The 19,355-nt window shown below is 50.8% G+C and overlaps 8 protein-coding genes across 8 annotated transcripts; 2 read left to right on the plus strand and 6 right to left on the minus strand.

The window, feature by feature from the left end:
* Positions 1–71: 71 nt before the first annotated feature.
* On the minus strand, positions 72–1,166 carry TGME49_254635 (hypothetical protein). Its single transcript, XM_018781072.1, has 6 exons — positions 777–1,166; positions 706–722; positions 580–638; positions 485–525; positions 234–421; positions 72–173 (listed from the first exon to the last, which is right to left on the minus strand). Exons 1-5 carry the CDS (start codon positions 1,064–1,066, stop codon positions 262–264), a joined length of 567 nt encoding a protein of 188 aa, XP_018638119.1. The 5' UTR covers positions 1,067–1,166; the 3' UTR covers positions 72–173; positions 234–261.
* Positions 1,167–1,189: 23 nt separating this feature from the next.
* TGME49_254640 (hypothetical protein) lies at positions 1,190–3,239 on the minus strand. Its single transcript, XM_002369478.2, has 2 exons — positions 2,072–3,239; positions 1,190–1,953 (listed from the first exon to the last, which is right to left on the minus strand). Exons 1-2 carry the CDS (start codon positions 2,837–2,839, stop codon positions 1,780–1,782), a joined length of 942 nt encoding a protein of 313 aa, XP_002369519.1. The 5' UTR covers positions 2,840–3,239; the 3' UTR covers positions 1,190–1,779.
* TGME49_254650 (zinc finger protein) lies at positions 1,551–4,892 on the plus strand. Its single transcript, XM_002369477.1, has 3 exons — positions 1,551–3,291; positions 3,607–4,020; positions 4,153–4,892. The coding sequence occupies exons 1-3, from the start codon at positions 3,110–3,112 to the stop codon at positions 4,757–4,759; spliced, it is 1,203 nt and encodes a 400-aa protein (XP_002369518.1). The 5' UTR covers positions 1,551–3,109; the 3' UTR covers positions 4,760–4,892.
* TGME49_254660 (ankyrin repeat-containing protein) lies at positions 4,766–7,207 on the minus strand (the record flags this gene model as incomplete). Its single annotated transcript, XM_018781073.1, has 4 exons — positions 4,766–5,317; positions 5,605–5,798; positions 5,891–6,274; positions 7,057–7,207. The coding sequence occupies 4 exons, from the start codon at positions 7,205–7,207 to the stop codon at positions 5,174–5,176; spliced, it is 873 nt and encodes a 290-aa protein (XP_018638118.1). The 3' UTR covers positions 4,766–5,173.
* Positions 7,208–7,341: 134 nt separating this feature from the next.
* On the minus strand, positions 7,342–8,530 carry TGME49_254670 (hypothetical protein). The gene is made up of 7 exons (XM_018781074.1): positions 8,507–8,530; positions 8,312–8,453; positions 8,187–8,250; positions 8,093–8,129; positions 7,968–8,039; positions 7,858–7,911; positions 7,342–7,801 (listed from the first exon to the last, which is right to left on the minus strand). Exons 2-7 carry the CDS (start codon positions 8,431–8,433, stop codon positions 7,731–7,733), a joined length of 420 nt encoding a protein of 139 aa, XP_018638117.1. The 5' UTR covers positions 8,434–8,453; positions 8,507–8,530; the 3' UTR covers positions 7,342–7,730.
* A 758-nt stretch (positions 8,531–9,288) lies between these two features.
* TGME49_254680 (hypothetical protein) lies at positions 9,289–10,616 on the minus strand (the record flags this gene model as incomplete). Its single annotated transcript, XM_002369481.2, has 2 exons — positions 9,536–10,616; positions 9,289–9,476 (listed from the first exon to the last, which is right to left on the minus strand). Exons 1-2 carry the CDS (start codon positions 9,732–9,734, stop codon positions 9,289–9,291), a joined length of 387 nt encoding a protein of 128 aa, XP_002369522.1. The 5' UTR covers positions 9,735–10,616.
* Positions 10,617–10,817: 201 nt separating this feature from the next.
* TGME49_254690 (phospholipase/carboxylesterase) lies at positions 10,818–15,038 on the plus strand. Its single transcript, XM_002369482.2, has 6 exons — positions 10,818–11,850; positions 11,988–12,066; positions 12,472–12,652; positions 12,790–12,894; positions 13,042–13,155; positions 13,576–15,038. Exons 1-6 carry the CDS (start codon positions 11,487–11,489, stop codon positions 14,224–14,226), a joined length of 1,494 nt encoding a protein of 497 aa, XP_002369523.1. The 5' UTR covers positions 10,818–11,486; the 3' UTR covers positions 14,227–15,038.
* A 1,721-nt stretch (positions 15,039–16,759) lies between these two features.
* TGME49_254700 (hypothetical protein) lies at positions 16,760–18,966 on the minus strand. Its single transcript, XM_002369483.2, has 2 exons — positions 17,171–18,966; positions 16,760–17,070 (listed from the first exon to the last, which is right to left on the minus strand). Exons 1-2 carry the CDS (start codon positions 18,199–18,201, stop codon positions 16,920–16,922), a joined length of 1,182 nt encoding a protein of 393 aa, XP_002369524.2. The 5' UTR covers positions 18,202–18,966; the 3' UTR covers positions 16,760–16,919.
* Positions 18,967–19,355: the final 389 nt, after the last annotated feature.

The following is a 19,355-nucleotide window of genomic DNA, read 5'->3' on the forward strand; positions in this document are numbered from 1 at the left end:
CAGAAGTCAGCGGATGAGGAAAAGAAGTAACACAAGAGATCGCGACTTCTCAGAAGTTCAAAGGACACGTGCCAAGCCATTAGAGCTTCTGTTTTGAGACACATCAAAACTCCGAGACTCTACACTGTGGGGACCCAATGACCCCTATATGGAGTCCATCGTTTCAGATACACCTGTTGAAGATTTTCGATTGTGAATTCACTGAAAGACTTCGTCTTCTGGAAAAGCCACACCTTAAAGCAAATTTTCTCATCAACTGGATCAACCTCCTAAGCGTTGCATCGAGGCAGTGTATTGGTTATGTCCATGTATCATCCTCATCAATTGAGTTCCAACCTGCACGAAAGACTGATATTTCAGCTTCTCGGCGACAGCTGAAGACTCCGGAATGCGTGCTGCAACCTGAAGCTGCGAAAATATTCTGTGCCAGCACAACAATTCCTGAGTCCTCCTGCAAGTCAAGCGACCTGTCTGAATTACTGACCGAGAATCTTTCCTCTCCTGCCTTATCGCACTAGCCGAGAACTGTACTCCCAATATGCACGAGAGGTCGCAGAACGCATTGGCTTTCAGTTTTACCTTGCTGGGGTTGTATAATGTAAAGCTGCGTGGTGGATTGACAGTTTCTGTGGCTTCATCTGATAAGGCCCGTATCATAAAATGTGAACCGAGGCAGGGCACTAGCCACACACCAGAAGCACCCACCCTGGGAACTCGACTGTCTGAAATGAAAACGATCATTTTGTGACCAAAGAGCGCCAGAGGAAACCACTTACTTTATATCAATACGCAGCACCTCTAGAAGGGAGCTGCCTTCGTTCTTCAAGTTCAGTACGACAGCTGTGTACAACGTATTTGTGCCTTCTTCAATGAGTTTTGCCTTGTTCACACGTGGAAATAGACCATGGAAACGTGCACTGGACGTATCTGTATCGCAGAACGAAACTACGACCACATCGCCAGAACCAGACATGTCGGTTAAAGAAGGCTTCCTCAGTGAAGGGTTCCCACTTGAAGAGTGAGGGCAAATCGTCATCGAGTTCTCTCCCATGTTCATATAAAACATGGGCACATAAGAAGCACAAGCGTATATTTTGGCACACGGTTACAACACTGAATGCATTTACGAATGAACGGTCCTTCAAAAAAAGTGAAGGTCTATCCTTAGAAGGACAAAACTTCGAGGACTGTGCAAGAAAATGTTGGTGACAAAATGGCGCTGTCGATACACCGCGCTTTCTCAACTGTCGTGTGTCTGTGTGAAAGCCTGCCACCAAAGAGTATGAACATGAATCTCTGCGTAGCCCCCTACACAAATGTGCCACAGCATCGGAATGCTACAATCTATGTGTAGAAGTTACTCAGTCACGTCTGGGGCAAAATGCTTACTTAATAGGCCCTGATTGCTGATGTGAGCAGTTCACTAAAATCCCCTGCAGGAACTGCTCGCAGTTGTTGCTTGGAACAACAACTTGACAACAGTCTCTTACCACACAGAACAAAAGCAAGCTTCGACTTTACATTGTTTCTTACCCTCTCATCAAAAGCCACAAGAGCTAACGGCAAAAAAACTGCAATTGGCTTCTCACTCTCCCGCACAGTATTGGTACCAGAGGGGCTTCTTCAGAAAGCGATGACGTGGTACACCACGTCAGATTCTCACACAGGCATAATTGGTTCTTCGTCTCGAGAGATACCGATACCTACAGAGGCTGGATTTTGTTCAGAAGATGACGCTCAGCAAGTACCAGGATGACGACAGGAGACAGAACGAACGGGCTACTTGTGCTTCTCCAGATTTGTGACACCAAACCTGGACAATCGTTGATCGAAAATAGACGCATCGCCGCGGGTGAACTGTATCGCCTGCTTCACCTCCAGTGGCGGTTTCATCCCTAATTCGTCTGCTCGATACCAACGCTCCGATCTGGAGAGGCCACAACATGGGCCATACTGCACCACCGCAAAACCACAAAAATGCCCCACAGGGGCTTCGCAGTGACACACAGCTCCCGAAGCGGTGTACTGATGTCACAATGACTTCATGCCACTAGGCTGTTTGTCCACACACCTGAACTGCCATGTCGAACCTTTGTAGCATTGGCTCAAGGGCTGTGCCGAGCGCTTGCCCCTCATCACCGCCTAGGACAAAGTGACGAGTCTTCTGACGCTCGAGGCTAAGCTTGTGTCGAAGGGTCTCACTTAATCCTTGGAACCGATTACAAGGATTAGTGCGATGACTGTTCTGGCCACAAAACACCCGGGATTGTTCAGCCGCGTCTCTGGTGTCTCGAAGTGAGCAAATACGCTTTGGCTGCGCGACAGCCATCCGCACCTCCGGCGATGACGCGGTATCGAATGGACCTTCAGTGGTGCATTTCTTGGCAATCTGGTATGAACCTTTACACAGCGCTGAATGAGGGAGTCTAAGCGGAGCTGTATGGTGCTTGGTTTTGCTTCTAACTCCCTTGCTAGATGGTGGTGATTTGCCGCTACCATGCTCCCGGTCAGCTGACGTCCGGCGTGGACCTCCTCTCCGGCCTTTCTTTGGCGTTTCGCGCAATTCTTCAGCGTTCATTTTGGCCAAAGCACACGAATAAAATGATGGCATAAAACTGACAAGTAAGGTGAGCTTGGACACCGTGCGACAACACGGTACTCGCCATCGACTGACCTTCCAATCTGGACAAGGTGAGTATTGAAGACCACAGCGGCTCGACATGCGGCACCGACTGTCAAAACCAGCAACCGTCTGGAGGGCAGCTACAGTGCATGCGATACACGTAACATCCGAACAAAAATTCGTATCAGGGTAAACGGCACTTGACAGGGCAGCCATAAAAAGCTTCCTTGTTCATTCCATCCGTAGTATTGCATTAGGGGTCGTAAAATTGTTAACTGGATGCAGAAGATAGGATCACTTTGACGAGAAAGGTTTTGAGGATCCATCCCGCGGCGTGCGAAGTTACTGCGGCAGTTTTACCTCGTCCACGTTGCCACGAATTCATTTCTCACGTTTGCATCCCATTTTTTTGTGTGGAGAGACAAGGGTTTTTCCACTTTATTGTCAAGCTGTCTGCTAGTGATTGAGGTGTTGACAGTGAGCACAATGTCGGGGCTGGAGAAGAGCGGCTTCGGCATTGCGCACGACTTCAAGGGGCGGACGCAGGAGCAATCAGATTTCCCGATTCTCTGCGAGACATGCCTGGGTGATAATCCCTATGTTCGTATGCAGAGAAACAGGGAAGGCAAAGAATGCAGGATATGTACGAGACCATACACGGCTTTCAGGTAAGAATTGAACCGGTGTGACCGTTCCTTACTGGGCTTCTGGGAAATGGGTAACTGCCTATGTACGGCGGCGCTTCTATCGTCCGTCAGGAGAACTTTTGGTGAAACTTGTTTTTGAAGCGCGTAATGGTCGGAATCCGTTCCAAGAGCGATCTGTTCGGATGTTTCGTCAGTGGCAACTGAGCGGGAAAGAAACCCCTTGCGCAGGAAGTGCTCCCTCAGCATGCAGGTAGTGGTGCAAGAATATGCCGTCCCAGCCACGGAAACAGCCCGACCAACTTCAGCATATGCAACTGCGATTTCTTTTTTGTTCAGGTGGAAACCGGGCCCGAAGGCGCGTTACAAGTCGACGGTCGTCTGTCAGACTTGTGCGAAGCTGAAAAATGTCTGTCAGACTTGCTTATTTGATTTGCAGTACGGTCTGCCCGTTCAGGTTCGGGACAAGCTTCTGGAAGGAGCGAAGGTAGAACTACCTGACCATCCACTAAACCGCGATTACATGGCCGACCGGCTGGAAAAGGCTGCTGATCAACTTCCTTACGGAAAGCTAGAGGACCACGAAGGGAGACTACGAGCGATCGCCAGAACTCAGCCATATTATCGCCGGAACGCTCCAAGAGTTTGCACATTCTGGCAAAGAGGGGAGTGTAAAAGAGGCGACGAATGTCCGTACCTTCATCAGGAAGTCCACCATGACCCAGCTCTTGCGAACCAGAACCTCCGGGACAGGTGCGTTTCGAAGTTTCGGTTATTCAAGCATCATTCGTATTCACTTTGGTAGAGCAGTTGCTGCAAGAACATCGCTTCGTTGCTTCGTTTCATTTCAAATCCCTCAGTAATGTTTGCATACACATTTTACAGGTATAGTGGACAAGATGACCCAGTTGCAGAGAAGATTTTGCGCCTGGCGGCCAGCAAGCCTAACGCTGATAGCGTAACGCCACCGGCGGACACGACCAATACCACTGTGTTTGTTGGTGGTCTTACGAAAGGAGTCACCGAACAAGACCTACGAGACGCGTTCTATGCCTTCGGAGAACTGCTTTCTATCAAAATGTACAGGGGGCAACAATTTGCTTTTCTCTGTTACGCCGAGCGAAGTTCGGCAGAGGAGGCGGTTAAGCAGCTGCATTCGAATCTAGTGATCAAAGGTGTGAGGCTTCGTGTCGCTTGGGCGAAACCGTCCGACAAAAAGAAAAAGCCTGATGATAATGATGTGACGGCAGCTCAGGAGGATCCTGGTGTGACTGTGATTCCTCCACCTCTTCCGGGCCTTCCTTCCATCCGTGCTCCAGTACCTCTCCCATTCATGTTGGATTCGGCGGATGCAAATCGCGGAGCCCCCGTGAGGCACAATGTGGAGGCGGCAAGTGGAGTGCTACCTCCACCAAGCATGTATGGGGTGGGAGGCGCGACAGCGATGTACGCGTCTATGAATCCCGTTGAAGCTGAGTATATGAAAAGATGATCAGGAATCCGTGTCATACGCTTACCCACGGAACTAAACGTTTTGCTCAATCTCATAATGCGAACACGCGAACTCTATGTGGTTCGAAGGGAAGAAAGTTCAAATTTCATCTTACGCCTGTGGATGCGCATTTCACTGGCGTGTTTGGGGTGGAGCGGCTCGTTTTATCAAAAGCACTTTTTGCCAATACATTTTAACAAGCGACGGATGTCTCTGCGTCGTGAACCGACACATGTTTCAGACATGGCAGCGTGGCTACCCTCCTTCCACTCTTTTGTCTGCGTCACCACACCACTATAATATACCGGTTTTGCGCAGGAATGCAGCGGAGCCATCTTGCTACGCAAGGATGGTGAGCTTCCATTCAGATGTTCACGCCTACGATAACCATTGAACACCGTCTCGGTTTTCATGTTAGGAGCAAGCTCCGTCCTCTTCCTTCCGTTGCTGGAGCATATGTTGCAGATACTCTGCGAGCGCCTGCCGACCTTGGCCGTCTCTAATTCGAGCTCGCCTAGTGACTTCTTCGATGAGTGAAATGCCGTCGTAGTCGGTCACCTGTGCAATGACATCACAGTCGCATGGAGACATTTGATAGGCCTGCAACGACTGCGGGGGGAAGTCACAGTTCTTCTGGAGCGTTATATGAAAGGAAGCTCAGCTCCCCTTTGTAGTAATTTTCCTGATACGGTGACAACTAAGGAACATGACCGAGTGCACCTACTAAGGCCTGCTGTCATTGATGACTGACCCACCAGAATTATTTTTAGAGAAGAGACATACGATGGACCACCAGGTGTTCGAGAACTGATATGAGCAATTTACAAATGCATCAATTTTTTTACCTGGATGCGAGCGCCAGACTCAGCAAGGGCCTTCACAGTTGATAGATGCCCATTGACAGCAGCATGGAAAAGCGGAGTCCTACCATGCCGGTCTCGTGTGTCAATGGATACGCCTCGATTGATTAATTGCAGCAATGCATGAGTACGACCGTGTGCCGCAGCAAGATGGACAGGCTCATTGTGATTTGAATTTGCTGAACGCATTCACGACACATAAAAAGGGAATGCTACTCACGAAGCCAGCACGTCTGGGAAGCCGCTTTCGGCTACGTTGACCGGATCTTACTTGTGAGACCTTCCGGGCTCAGATGATAGTCGTCGAGGAGCCTCTGAATGATCGACTGTGAACCTCCCACTGCCGCGGCGTGCACAAGGCTTCCTTTCTGTTGCTGCTGCGCTGCCACGTCCGCTGCTTGAACATCAACGCCAAGTGCGCAAAGAGTCTCGAAAGTACGTTTCTTTCCTTGAAGACAGGAGCAGCGTAGTGCTTGCCATACGGCAAAGTGACTCATGGGGATCCTCGCGGGACCATCACTCTGTTCACTTGTTTGGACATCGTGCTCAGAGGTCGACCGGCAGTGCCGTAGAAGTAGGTCGCAGACGGAGGCGCTTTCTGCGTCGGAATGCTGTGGTTGTACACAGTTCCGAATCAGACGGTCTTGAACCTCTCCTGAGTAGAGACAGTGCGGGGCTGTGTCAATGAGGGTGCACAGCGCTGCAGATGGAGTATCACTGAAAAGAGCTTCCAGGCATGGATCATGGCGATCACCAGCACTTGCACAACTTGCGAACCCCGAACCGGAGTCTGTTACGTTGTCGCCATTGTTAAATACGTCTTCTGGATCGTGTCCACAGTCATTAGGGTCAGCATCACTCTCCCAAGATTCACGAGCAAGAAACGCTGGGAAGAGAGGGTTGACAACACCTTTCTCTATTTCTACTCTACAGGGGTGCTCTTTACTGGAATAAGGCGCAGCACGATCTGCCATGCTGCATACGGTGAGTGCGCGCATGCAACGAACCCGTGCCTTGACACTTCTGCGCGAAAAAGGGAAATTATATAGTTTTGTCGAAAAAGATGATGCAGTATATAGTGCACTGAATATCACAAGACGCATCCGAGATGCGTGACGGAAACGGAGTTGTCGTCGGAACAACGCATCCGCGGCCGCCTTGGGAGCTGCCGCACTCAAAAAGACAGAATGGACCGATCAGCAGTCCCGATGCCAGTAACTATGCATGCGGTGAGTGTGTGTCACGTGCGCATGGCAAGTGCCGACCAACAACGAGTCATACAGCCGATACAAGTTGGACGCTAAAATTCTCCTTCTTTACATGTAATGTTAACGATGTAAAACTTGCTATGCATCACATTTCGCAGAAATCAAGGTAGTCGTAGTTAGCCGATAAAGCGTGAAGGATGCAGAGAGACAAGCATTACTTTTGACGCACCTTCTCGGTCAGACACCCGTGAAGCGCGCAAAGTGTGGATCATGTTTTTGCTGAATCCTGCATTCCGAGAGCAAAACAATAGTGCAACGGTTGTGTTCCCGTGTAGATGGATAATGCTCGCAATCAGCTGGCGACTACCGTGTTGAGACATCCTGGGTGAGAGCGACTGGGCCGGCGGGCCTCATAGCGGATATAGTTGCGTTCAGAGCGGCAGCCACGAAGACCGTACAGGAAATTCGCACTGGGCCACATGCAGTGTGGACAATGAAGCGTCTCAACCTCACCGCTTGTAGCCAGCGAATACCTAAGCAAGCCCCATTTTCGGTCCAGACCGCTTAATACAGCCAAACTTGTGTGAAAGTTGCTACATAGTGCCTTGAAGAAGAGACTGGTCTAAAAGCAGGAATTTGTATGTGTCACAGGCGCTCCACTGTGTAGCATTTGTGTTTGGTAACTACATGCAAGGGATGTAAAGATAAGCTTGTCGCCTAATAGCTGGCTGCTTAAGATTAAGCAAGAGTCTGAATGTGTCAGAAGTCCATTGTGTCTAATCCGAAACAAGACCTGACGCATCCAGTCAGAGAGACCCGTTTGCTGAGAGCAGGAGTACCGCTGAAGGCACCGGCTATGCCCTTTCGGTGTACACGGGGTTCACAGGCACGAAGTTCTTGACTCTACTGGGACGTAACTCGTTTCCACTGTTCCTTCACCTCTTGAGAGATCAGGTGGGGATCAAATCTGGCATCTGAAGGGAAGGCACACTTGTTTAATGTCGAATTAGTAGTGGAAACTTAGTCGTACCTTGTTCGTACTGCTTGCGCAATTGAACGAACGCGTATGTGATACCAAACCAGACTAGTAGTTCATCATCGTACACCGACTGAATGCGTAGTGCCTTGTCTTCGGCTTACTGGCTAGAGCAACGTAAGTCTCCCATGTGTTTAGCCGGAACTGACTCGGGACGAAAAACGTAGAAGCAGGATCTGCATCAGCTTTGTGATTGATGAAGGGGTTTGACAGTCTGTTAGTGGTTTACCCAGCGGGTTGAATGCGGCACCCACGAGGTACAGCAGCTGAAGTGAAATTGTCGTACGTGGTCAAAGGACAAATTCCGCGTCAGTTGAACGTACCTGCATGATGCCGCCGGAGACAATCCATGCGCATACAAAGCAGACAATATACCTGGTGCATGTCCTGAATTAACGAATAACTTGGTAGGCAGCGATTGGCTTGCAAGCACAGGATGTAGCCATACACGGCGAATTCACGTTCTTCGGTGGTTTGTGGCTCCTTCGCAAGTACGTATGATGGAATAGATAAGAATAATAGAGCGGCAATTATGACAACAAACGCCAGATAGAGGAGTTTTAGAATCATATAGTTCTTGCCGGCAAAACCTGAAATAACTCCGTTGGCGCCCAGGTGTCCCGCTACGTTCGAAGGATCGTACCGGTGTCAAGTATCAGACCCGCCAATCCTACGGAGAACAATTTGGTGAGATAACAGTGTTTTAGCAGGATTCGATTGTTCATACCACAGAATGCTGGGCTAACTTGCGGGAACGGAAACCCCGCGAGAAGACTGTACATCGTGGCACCTGCAAGCTGATGAGACCTTGCAACGCCAGTAATGGGGAACTCATTGAGGGAAAATTACCAGGCAAGCGAAAAATGCGATCCCATACACCAATTCCTTGGTGGGTCTCTTGTAGCTTGTGTACGCTCCGATGGCTGAAAAATGGCAAATATCTCTCTCGGTACAAGTAGTATATATACTTGAACCTATACCTCCCAGTACTATGGAGAGAATGACCAGCATCCAAGGCGCAACCAGACCAAAGAGTAGGGTCAATGTGAGAGTAGCCACAGCATATCCTGAGCGGAGCGTCATGTATTGAGCCGATAATAGAGGAGAGCCGAGACTGTATACCGATTATGGCACACCACGTATATACAACCATGTTCTGAGCACCTCCTGAAAACTGGTGGGGTCAGGAATCAGAAACAAAGACTTTACCCGAGGCACTCGTACCGAAAACGGCGAAGAGGGAGAAGGGTATTAGTGCCAAAATGGAAAGTGCCGATAAATATGCCGTCAGTATCACTGAGCTTTGCTGTGATGGATGTACCATAGGCAAGAACATGCTAGGAGTTTTAGGGAACTCCATACCTGCGGTGACCCCGTGGACAGCCCCTCGAGAGGGCTTCGGTAGGCTGAAATTGGAGAAGCAGTCTATCTCTGTAGCGCAGCTCCTGACACAGCAACCAGGTTACCTTTGACAACTGGAGCCTGCGGCGGGGGGTAGTAAACTGGCTGTCGCATTGACGCCGCCGAATCTATGTCAACGCCGAATTTCTTCGCTGGGTATGCAGCCAGGTCCTCAACAACTTCCTTCAATAATCTTCCAGTCGAACTGTTAGCTGAAGTGTTGTTATAAACAACGTTTGAGTCTCTGCATCGAAAATTGTGCCCATCATACCAAAAAGCTTCGCGAACTGCCGCAGCTTAAAGTCGTATTTGTCAAGGAAGCCCCTAGGGGCGATTGCCGGATCAGGAACGTACATCCGGTCGACCATCGAAGTGACACCGAGGCTGAAGTGTGCAAAGCATATTGCAACCACCGCCACTAGTATCCTAGACTTTCCCATTGTAAATGCTCGGCTATCGTTCGATGGCATCAGTTTTTTGCACTCAACGATTCATATTCCCACCGTTGAGGTTCCTTACCCCAGTTCGAGCCACGTCGGCCAGTCTGAATGTCCCGTGTACGTACACGCGACTGGGGTGCTGTGATGCTACCGACATGGTACCTACGTTCGGTATCCGTATCTACTATTAGAACGTTGCTCGGACGGTTTTCACACACCAGCTCCTCAACATACAGACTGATGTGCTGTCCCCTATATACATGACCTTGTCACAGACTGTTTTTTCCTTTTCGTAAGGGTATGTCTACCATTGTGTCAACCACGGTTACACCATACTGGGTACATAAAATATACAGAAACCACCCACCGAGGCAATTCGACGGCAATATTATCGGAGCCCCTCCTTCGTAGCGACTCCGCCAAGATCATCTGCCAAACGTGTGCTCATGTGAACTGGCCACTTCCTGAGTGCGGACAAAAGGAAGATGAGTATTTTCATCTCCCCGGCTACGCCTATAGATAACAATGTCTCACCAGCAAGACACCTCCTGAACACGCTGCCTAGTCGGGCCAACTCTCACCCTTCTCTATCGGTGCAACCTACGCTGGGAAATAACACAAAACTGGGACGCGAATCGATAACACTGAATAGGAAGTTTGGATTTTGCTGCAGCGTCCTTCGCTAGTGATGGGTATCTCCACTCCCCGCTACATTTTCTATTGTGTTTTGCCCACCGCGGTCTCGTGCGTGGGCACCGCGTAGTGACTACCTCGACTGGTGCTGAAAGGCTCGAGGCGTTATGCCACCGCCTAACGCAAGGCATTTAACAACTAATGTGGTCCCCACGCATGCTATTACGTGAACTTCGAAAACTCAAACCATGAGCCTCAAAAATACTTAATTCTGCTTACCGGTGCGCCAGGACAGAAGATTCAGGTAACGTAGCATCCAATCTCAGGAGAGACGCGAGGAAATGGCGGCCGCCAGGTCGCTCGCGGTGCAAATCGCACCTACACGCTGCCCTCACTCTGTCGGCCAGTTCTCCGCATGCTCGCCCTATCAGCGGACCTGGCGTCAACGATCCCACCGTCTGGTTGCTTATGAGTTTGTGCATTGGAGGATACGGATGTTGCCTTCTCTTCAAAATTACCGTTACTGTGGAAGGCATGCTAATGCGTGCCGACTCCTCTCTGCCGTTTATGAATTTTGTGTTCTTGTCCTTCCCTCAAACAAGGCCTAAAAGCGCACACTGCCGCTGCCGCCTGCCTGCTCGATGCCTCTGGTACCAATGAAGCATGGAAGAGCGCGAGTTGGAGGTGGTTAACAGCATTTGTTGGCGAAAATCTCCCGTTTTCTTAACTTCCTTGGTTGGAACCACGGCATACTGGTACATGAACCCAAGTGCTTTGTGTCTGTTTGTAGCCGAAGGAAGGTGAAAGAAGGGCTTCGACCCAACATTATCAGTGATTTTCAGTGTGAAGACCTGAATCTCAGCGGCGACCAATGTCTATGCATTTCCTTGAGAGCCCTCTCCATTGATGGTACATTCTTTCAAAGAAGGCGTCTCTCCTGGGGCTGAAGACGGTACAACAATCGGGCCCCAACGTTCAGAGCTATGCAGCTCTAGGCTGGAGTAGTGGATTCGTGGGTCACGTTGTTGGCTATGCGCCCAGCTTGCTGAGTGTCGCCTACGTGCCTCTGCTTCCCTTCCGAAAGCTCTCTGCACGCTTTCTGGCAAGCCAATCTTTTTGCTCTGAGCAACTTTCCTTCCTTCGTAGGAAATGGAGAGTGGCGAGATTGGTTCTGGGGAAGCGGCGAATCCTGCCGCGTCCATATTCCTAGCTATCGCTGGGTTTGCCGCCCGGGCGACTTGGGTAGGAGGACTCATACTCCTTTGTATGGTAGTACTTCTCTGGTACTTTCAAGAAAAGTTGCTCTTCTATCCGGGGGTGCCGCAGGGGTTTGAAACACCGGATAAGAATCCCAAGGGACTCCGCAGCCCTGCTGAGCGGGGTTTACCCTTCGAGGAGCTATGGCTGAGAACGGTCGATGGCGTGAAGCTCCATTGTTGGCTTATCAAACAGAAGCTACCGCAAGTTGCAGCTCATGCACCCACTTTGATCTTTTTCCACGGGAATGCCGGAAGTAAGTTAGCGCCAGACGCTCATATTGAGGGTCATGTGTTCTGCGGAACAATTCTGTATTGCGATGAGTAGTTTTGTCTCTCTTCATTGTGCGGGAAGTCACAACTTCAATATGTTCCGTCTTTGCTTGTTGAACAGATGTCGGGTTTCGGCTGCCAAATGTCGAGCTTCTGTATAAGCATGTCGGCGTTAATGTTCTCATCGTCTCGTATCGTGGGTAAGGTTCAGGTTCAACAAGCGAGAAGCAAACTGAAGCTTTAAGATTATGATGCCAGAACTGCCTGAGTCGAGCTGAGTACTTCGTGCCGGAACCTTGTGTAGACGAATTCGGGTTTACGGAAAAGAGAACAGGAGGTCTGATGGGGGTGTGATAAAGGGACGCAGGTTTCTTTTCGGGGGTGTCACTGGGATTAGTGCTCTGTCGAACATCGAGACTTTCGAGATGCGTATGTGAAACTGTCAGTTGCTGCTGTGCAAGGAAGTAATTAGCTTAGTTCAGGAACGCCTGTCGCTGCTAGATGCTGAAAGTGTCTCACATCAACAGTGCAGCGACAAATCTGTGGATGTGTGAAAGAGGTCCGTTCACACCCAGAACGGCTCGCGTATGTGTTGCACATTGCAGATATGGATTTAGTGAGGGATCTCCGACAGAAGCTGGAGTCTACCGAGATGGTGAAGCAGCCCTGGATATGCTAGTCGAGAGGCAAAATGAGCTACATATCGATGCAAACAAGATCTTCCTTTTTGGACGAAGTCTTGGTGGCGCCGTTGCGATTGACCTAGCGGTGCAGAGACCTCACCAGGTGGGTAAAACAAACGACATGTGCTGGCGTTAGGAATCGGGGCATGATTTCACAAATCAGGACAACCTGCTGCAAGAGGAGTTCTAGAATACGACCATTTATGTCATCACATGCTGCATGATTCGTATTGTTTTCAGGTTCGAGGCGTCATTGTGGAGAATACCTTCACTTCACTACTGGATATGGTCTGGGTCGTTTTTCCACTCCTTCGGCCGTTCCAGCGCACTGTGAGAATCTTGCAGGTGAGTGTGGAACTGCGCCTTAAGCCATCATACAACAGGAGACTCAGGCATCTGACAGAACAAGCATAAACTTGCCGCAGCCAGGTGAACGTATAGCGTGGGAAAAGTGACGAGCTTCCGCGTGCTGTGTGCTCTCTGTGTTTTCAGAGACTGTACATGGACAACGGGGAGAAAATTCAGAGGCTCCGTCTGCCAATCTTGTTCATCAGTGGGCAGAAAGATGAGCTCGTGCCAACACGTCACATGAAAAAACTTTTCGAAGTGAGAAAGACGGTGGAAATAATCTCTGGAGAGTCAGAACATGACACGTATTGTCGCTCCCCCTTAAGTACTACCGTGGCCGCCGCTAACACGTGGAGAGAAAATACCTTTGAGATACTTGAATGGTGGCTCACAAGAGAGAGCAAGTTGGCTGCTGCAGTACGACCAACACCGTCGGTGTGTGCGTGGTCATCTGGCATCGCGTTGAACTCACACGACTTTGTCGTAAATCTCATGAGTATTTCCACTTAACGTGGGAATGCTTTTACACATATCTGGTCCGATGACTCTGTAGCTTGGTGAATTTTCTGTGAAGTCTCGTACTGTCATCTGTTTGATCGTAACAAAACCTCTGTGTTGCTTTCAAGCTACGTACCGTTTTTTCAAAATCACGTTGGTTCTCGGATGTGTTGTTATCAGCTGTGCCCTTCTCCACTCAAGGAGAAAGAAGACGTGCCCCTCGGAGGTCACAATGACACTTGGGAATGGGCCATTGGAGGCAAAAGCTACTACGACCGCATCGCAGCCTTCATTCAGCATGCGCTGCAGTTCGAGGACCAGCAGTCCCGGCAGCAGATTGACGAATCAGGTCTCACGCGTCGCCGCCCTTCCTCATCACCTTCGGACACCCTGACGATTCCCTCGATCTCAAAATCTGGTGCGCAAGTGCTGGAAGAGGAGGAAAGGAGTGTGCACGATCTTCCGCTCTCTATGACACCCGCGGACGCTGCAGCCATGTGTTCGAGTGGTGCCTCCGAATCCGTGCTTCCAAAAGACACGGTTGAGGAAGGGGAGGACCAGGCTCCAAAATATGTTGAGTCGTGCTCACCGACTTCTCTCGACTTGCCCACAGCAGCAAGAGCTGCGCGTGAGGTTGTCGCCGCTGCTGCTTCTGCGGCCTCCTCTGCAGCCGCGAAAGCAGCATCTGTCGCTTTTTCTGCAGACGCAGGCGCGAGTCATCGCTCGAGAGTCGGAGCAGAACAGGGCGATGAAGGACGCAGTGAACCATCTACTGCCAGTGGCCTTCGCCAGAGGGTAGTGGATGCGACTTGCGAAAGAAGGTCTGAATGAGAAGAAATGAATGAAGACTTGTTCTGAGAAGGAACTGAGAGATCTCACGTGGCTATCTCTCAAGCCAGAGGAGCAGCTTCCTCAACCAATCAATCTCGGATTTCGAGTGTGTACACAGAAGCAGGAGGGCAGGGATTTTGACTGGCGGCAGACGCGGCATCGTAGAGTTGGGCCTAGTGCAATTGCCTCTCTGGTGTCTGCGCTACTCATGAGTATGCGCTCTGTTCTGTTAGTCAAAAACCGTGATTTTGCCAGTTGAACATTACAGGCATGACGTTGTGGCGGCTGGCAACGCCCTTCAACGCCCTCAGGCGTTTTACAAACTGTATTCAGGATTAATCTGGGGAAAAAAGCGAGTGTGTCCGTGCTGTGTTTTGTAGCGAAGATGTGTCTTGGCTGAATACGGGATTGCCCGAATAGCTGTCATCCGAGGCATTAATACTTGGCTCAGCATGGTCTCATCTTCTCCGCTGTTTCAACTTTGTTCATATGCCCTCTCCGTACCTCGGACGCAGGTAGCTCACGAGACCCGCGAGATGTAGTGGCGGGCCATCGTATCTGGCCGTTGACATGCGGTGTTATAGTGTGGCATGTTCTGTGCACAGACAGTGTACGTGTGAAAAAGCGCATAGAGCCATCTCGGCTGTACCTTTTTGCCCGTTCAACTGATAAGAATTCATGGCGCAGCGTCGCCAGTCAAAAGGTGTCCACACTCTCACACATGTTCATGCGGAAGACTACTGACAACTGAAGAAAACGGAACTGCACTGACCTATGTAAACCATACTTTTCCCTATAAAGCTCTTTTCTCCTCGTTGCTAGACTGGCGCACTCCACGTTGTAAAAGTGGAACTACAAACCCATTTTCGGCGCGACACTTTCCCAAGAACGTCCTCTGGGCATTTGCCAAGTCGAAAGAGATCGTGCAAAAGGCATTTGAAAGTTGCACTTTTCCGATAGCAATTAGCAAGCATGCAACATGGTATTGTACTGAAGGTTCACCGTATCGAGTGGATTCTGATTTTTGGCCGTACGTAAAAGTAGTGCCTGTGGTCGACAATATGCTAAGTTCGCTTAATTACAGTACCGAGGCAATTTTCTACGCAGGAATACGGCACCTTTTCAGAGATGTACCAAGAGCGACCATGGCACTCGGATGTGTTGCTTTTTTGGAGGGCGGAACGGGATGTGCCACGCGCCAGCACTTCATCTAGTCCTCACCGAGGAGACCTCCCCGTGGGGAAGGTCAGAAGCAATAGGACTTTCTCCCTCTCGCTGAACAAAGTTCTACAACAGACCTGCTTTACTGTCGTTACGGCGTGCACGCTGAAGCCCATAGCATGTGCTAGCATCGTTTGCGCCTCGGGAAACAACTTAGTTCACCTCGTTTGAAAAAACCCGCTTCAGGCACTCCACTGGCAACATTCGACTGCATTCCTATTTCGTAGAGGGACTGCGGTGCGGCAGGCTTGTCATGCTGCCTCCTAAATTACCTTCGTATTCGTGAAGCCACTCCGGGCGGCCGCTGCTGTGGAGTTCCGAATTGTGCTTTTCTCGCAGGGGTAACAGGGGTGAGCCGTTCCGGTGTGTGGCTGTAGAGATTTTCACAAATTCTCCTGGCGTCTATCAGTTGCATTCGGTTCTCTATCTTGCTCTTCTAAACATGGAGAGGAGATGCCACTAACAGAGTGCATCTTGCAGATCGCGATATATGCTACCGGGGCAGCAGCTCATCCCTCTAGCACTGCGAAGGAGGCACCTACTATGCCTCGATGCCCCTCCCCGTTAATATGCGATACAACGTGAACGAGCCCTTATCCATTGGTACTGTGCGTCTCACTTTTGGTGGTCCACTGCTGCGCACCCCAGTAAAAGAACGTAACATTCGTCTGGAGCTTACCTTGAAAGCAAAAGCGACCTGAAGGCAATTCAACTAAACAAGGGGTAAATTGACGTTAACCACCAAAGTCGCCATTTTATGGCACGCCGATTGACGCACGCGTGACTCGTACTTCGGAAAATTTGAATCGTTTATAGTTTCAGCGGAAAAAGGCACCCACACACTTCCTGTTAGACGCAATACCCAATACAGACTTACTCTACAGCAATTCCTTGTGACTCGACGTGCTCGACGGGTACACCTGCCGCCACTGGGTTTGCAAGTTCCATCAAGGACAAAACGTTTTCCTTACAAATTGGGCATCGTCCATTCTGGGACAGCCACACATCAATGCATGCTTGATGATACGTATGGAAACAGGGTAGATACCTCAAAGAAGCACCCTCTCTGTAGGCATCCATACATATGGCACACCGTCCACCTTCGTTGCTGTCGGAGCCGTTTACATCCACCTCATTACAGTCACCAACACGCCCTGTCTCTGCACTGGCGCTTGCTCTGCCAGCACTGTTTCTCTCTGCACTTTGGGTTCGCTGACAGCTTGTGTCTTGTTCTCTGTATATAACGCAGGGTAACCGAGAGATAAGCTCCTCGGACAGCTTGTCCTCCGAAAAAGTAACAGAAGGAGAGAACCCCGCGTCCTCAAGCAACGCCCACCCAAGAAGAATATGACTTTCATGAGGCGGATCACTGGGAGAAGAGCCGGCATACGCCTCCACTGCTTGCACTTCACGCTGACTGTGACCTTCATGTGCCGTTTCCCTACGCGTTCTTCGGCGACTACATTCTTGTGTCAGTGCCGAGGCTCCTGAGGTCGGAAAACTGACGACGTCCCGACGACCCACTCCGTGAAGACGTCGTCGCCCTTCTTCGGCCCAAAGTCTTCGCCGCAACCTTCGAACGTTAACGCCTGCTTCAGCAGCATTGCGCCGTGCTGCTGCGGCCTGCGCTCGAACACACGCAAGACGCTGCTCCCATGAGGCGAGCTCCGCAGCTCGCCACTGTAGTGGGTGGTTTGTCCCCCCACTCGATCGAGGAACTGACCGCCACACCGCTTGATTGTGTCGCTGCTCGAGTTCTCTCCTCTCTCTGAAAAGTTCGTTCTCCGCCTGTCGGAGACGTTGGACGGTTACTCGGGCTCGCGCGAGACACCGGTCCGCTTCTTTGAGCTGTTGAAACAGCCCAGGAGCCTGACACGCTTCTACCCCGTGATGGTAGGCATGTCCTTGCTGCCGGCGACCAGGTGTTCTCCGAAGGAACGCCCGTGCATCCGCCTGGTCGCTGGGCCGAGATCCAGTGGATCTCCTGGGCAAGCCGTCAGCGGCGCCGGCCACCACGGGCTCACTGGGGGCTTCCGTCAAGGAACGAACATCTGATCGCCGGCCCGGGATATGCAGAGGGTAGAAGGTGGGAGCTTCTCCAGCCGCGCCAGACTGAACGGGCAGGCTCGAGGAAAATTGCTCCCGCCATGTTCTGTAGTGTTGACCGTTCAGGGGCCGGCTATTTACTCTATCTGCACCCGCGACACTCTCAGACCTAGGTGCTCTTGTCCCACCTTGACTCGTTCCGGTGATCACGACTTCGTCGTCAGAGACCAAACAATACGCTTCCTCAACTACATCTTCGTCGCTTGTGACAATAACGACATCTGGCGGATCCCTATTTTTGGCGGGGCTTCGTTCTGCCAACGCCGCAGGTTGCCCACTAAGAACAACAACGGGGCTCCTGCTCGCTCCCGAGGACATCTGATCGCACAGTGGTACAGAATCGGCGCTGCTGCTTGTTCCATAAACTGCCGTCCAGTTGCTCGTTCCCCTAGACTCCACTCGTCTCCGCCTCGCATTCGGCCATTCCCCGATGCGTTCCTCTGCTGTTTGACTGTCGTCTGCCGGGCTGCGCGATAGGTCCCTGGCATCGCCGGCCTCTTGGCAAGTACGCATATGCATGTTTGGTAGCTCTATGGTTGAAGGGAACGGAGAAGTGGTTGCATCGCCGTCTCCGTCGTCCGTGGAACGTGTTAACACACTGTCCGGTGCTGCCGCTGCTGCATGCCTCACTCGGACCGTCGATCCCATAATCGTGGAAGCGCATAGCTCTCTTCGGTACGCGATGTGGTCTCCGTGCTCGAGAGAGAGAGGATGAGCCTTGTTGACAAACCCTGGGCTATTAGCCCGCAGTGAGTGTAGCGCTATTTGATCTATTTTGCAGCAACTGCACCCTTCGCAGTCCCACCAGAGATGAACAGTGGTATCGGGTAGAGGAAAACTAAGGGGGCAGGAGAAACTGGTGAACGCGTAGATGCACTATTAAGAGCAGGCGGTCACTTCAGGTCCTCGAAGAGCCTCGACACAAAATGTGGTTTGGGCAACCCCAACCACGACCGGTAGGCACAGGCATCATCCCCATCATCAGCATGTAAGAGGAGAAATACAGTTCCAGAACGAAATGAACTGCCATGCAGCCGCTATGAAACGACATAGTCACGGGTTCCACGAAACGGTAGACAGGGAGCTGTGACAGTTTCCACAAAGCAACATAAGATTCACACGCCCGCCGCTAGCATGCGGAACCGGCGGACTTCTGTCAGCAACGAACATCCAGCCCCCCGAAAAAGGAACATGCGCGGACTAGAAGTCATATATGCCTGATTCAGCAGAATAAGAGGATCCTAGGCGATTAACTGAAGGACTTGCTGGGGAAATAAAAACTACTCCGACGGACACACACCGTGTCGAGCTGTCGCTGGTCCAGAACGGTTCCGCGGGCACTTGACTGGCTCTTCGAAATACCGTGTACATCGACATACCGCCTCCTTTGAGACACTTCCTTTTGTTTTCCGACTGTTCATTCAAATGAGGTTGCCTCAGGGGTCACAAAACAAAACCACCTGCAAAGAGTCACTGAAAGACAATTGCATGCATCTACCCTTGCGCTAGGGAAAAATTGTACCGGCCGCTTCTGAATTTCGTGTTAAGACTCATACGTTCATGGAAAAAGAACCCACTGCATACCGAGAAGTTAAGACCATAGAAGGCCGAACTCACTAGTGTTGCCAAAAGACCATATCTCTTGCTGTTCAAGATGCAGGCTACAGTCACCGTACTGATGTGCGCGGACAAAACAGTTGAGCCAGACGACGGTTCTGTGCGATGTAACGGGCCCCTCTTCCGTCCATGTGACATACGTTACCAGGACTACTAAAGTATTCTGGAAGCGCATGAAACGCTCT

This window comes from Toxoplasma gondii, chromosome III (genome assembly GCF_000006565.2).
Source record: "Toxoplasma gondii ME49 chromosome III, whole genome shotgun sequence".
NCBI lineage: Eukaryota > Apicomplexa > Conoidasida > Eucoccidiorida > Sarcocystidae > Toxoplasma > Toxoplasma gondii.

Coding starts and splice junctions, on each gene's coding strand:
- TGME49_254640 (XM_002369478.2), bottom strand. CDS start 2,839: ATGGCTGCCCTGTCAAGTGCCGTTTACCCTGATACGAATTTTTGTTCG. Junction 1,954..2,071: donor GGTTCGACATGGCAGTTCAG/GTGTGTGGACAA, acceptor GCGGTGGTGCAG/TATGGCCCATGTTGTGGCCT.
- TGME49_254670 (XM_018781074.1), bottom strand. CDS start 8,433: ATGATTCTAAAACTCCTCTATCTGGCGTTTGTTGTCATAATTGCCGCT. Junction 8,040..8,092: donor TGCCGCATTCAACCCGCTGG/GTAAACCACTAA, acceptor AAGCTGATGCAG/ATCCTGCTTCTACGTTTTTC. Junction 7,912..7,967: donor GACTTACGTTGCTCTAGCCA/GTAAGCCGAAGA, acceptor ATGAACTACTAG/TCTGGTTTGGTATCACATAC.
- TGME49_254700 (XM_002369483.2), bottom strand. CDS start 18,201: ATGGGATCGACGGTCCGAGTGAGGCATGCAGCAGCGGCAGCACCGGAC. Junction 17,071..17,170: donor CACAATCAAGCGGTGTGGCG/GTCAGTTCCTCG, acceptor GTTCGAGCGCAG/GCCGCAGCAGCACGGCGCAA.
- TGME49_254690 (XM_002369482.2), top strand. CDS start 11,487: ATGGAGAGTGGCGAGATTGGTTCTGGGGAAGCGGCGAATCCTGCCGCG. Junction 12,067..12,471: donor CTCATCGTCTCGTATCGTGG/GTAAGGTTCAGG, acceptor TGCACATTGCAG/ATATGGATTTAGTGAGGGAT. Junction 12,895..13,041: donor GCACTGTGAGAATCTTGCAG/GTGAGTGTGGAA, acceptor CTGTGTTTTCAG/AGACTGTACATGGACAACGG.
- TGME49_254650 (XM_002369477.1), top strand. CDS start 3,110: ATGTCGGGGCTGGAGAAGAGCGGCTTCGGCATTGCGCACGACTTCAAG. Junction 3,292..3,606: donor AGACCATACACGGCTTTCAG/GTAAGAATTGAA, acceptor TTTTTTGTTCAG/GTGGAAACCGGGCCCGAAGG. Junction 4,021..4,152: donor AACCAGAACCTCCGGGACAG/GTGCGTTTCGAA, acceptor CACATTTTACAG/GTATAGTGGACAAGATGACC.
- TGME49_254635 (XM_018781072.1), bottom strand. CDS start 1,066: ATGTTTTATATGAACATGGGAGAGAACTCGATGACGATTTGCCCTCAC. Junction 526..579: donor CATTATACAACCCCAGCAAG/GTAAAACTGAAA, acceptor TTGGGAGTACAG/TTCTCGGCTAGTGCGATAAG. Junction 422..484: donor CAGGAGAGGAAAGATTCTCG/GTCAGTAATTCA, acceptor GTGCTGGCACAG/AATATTTTCGCAGCTTCAGG.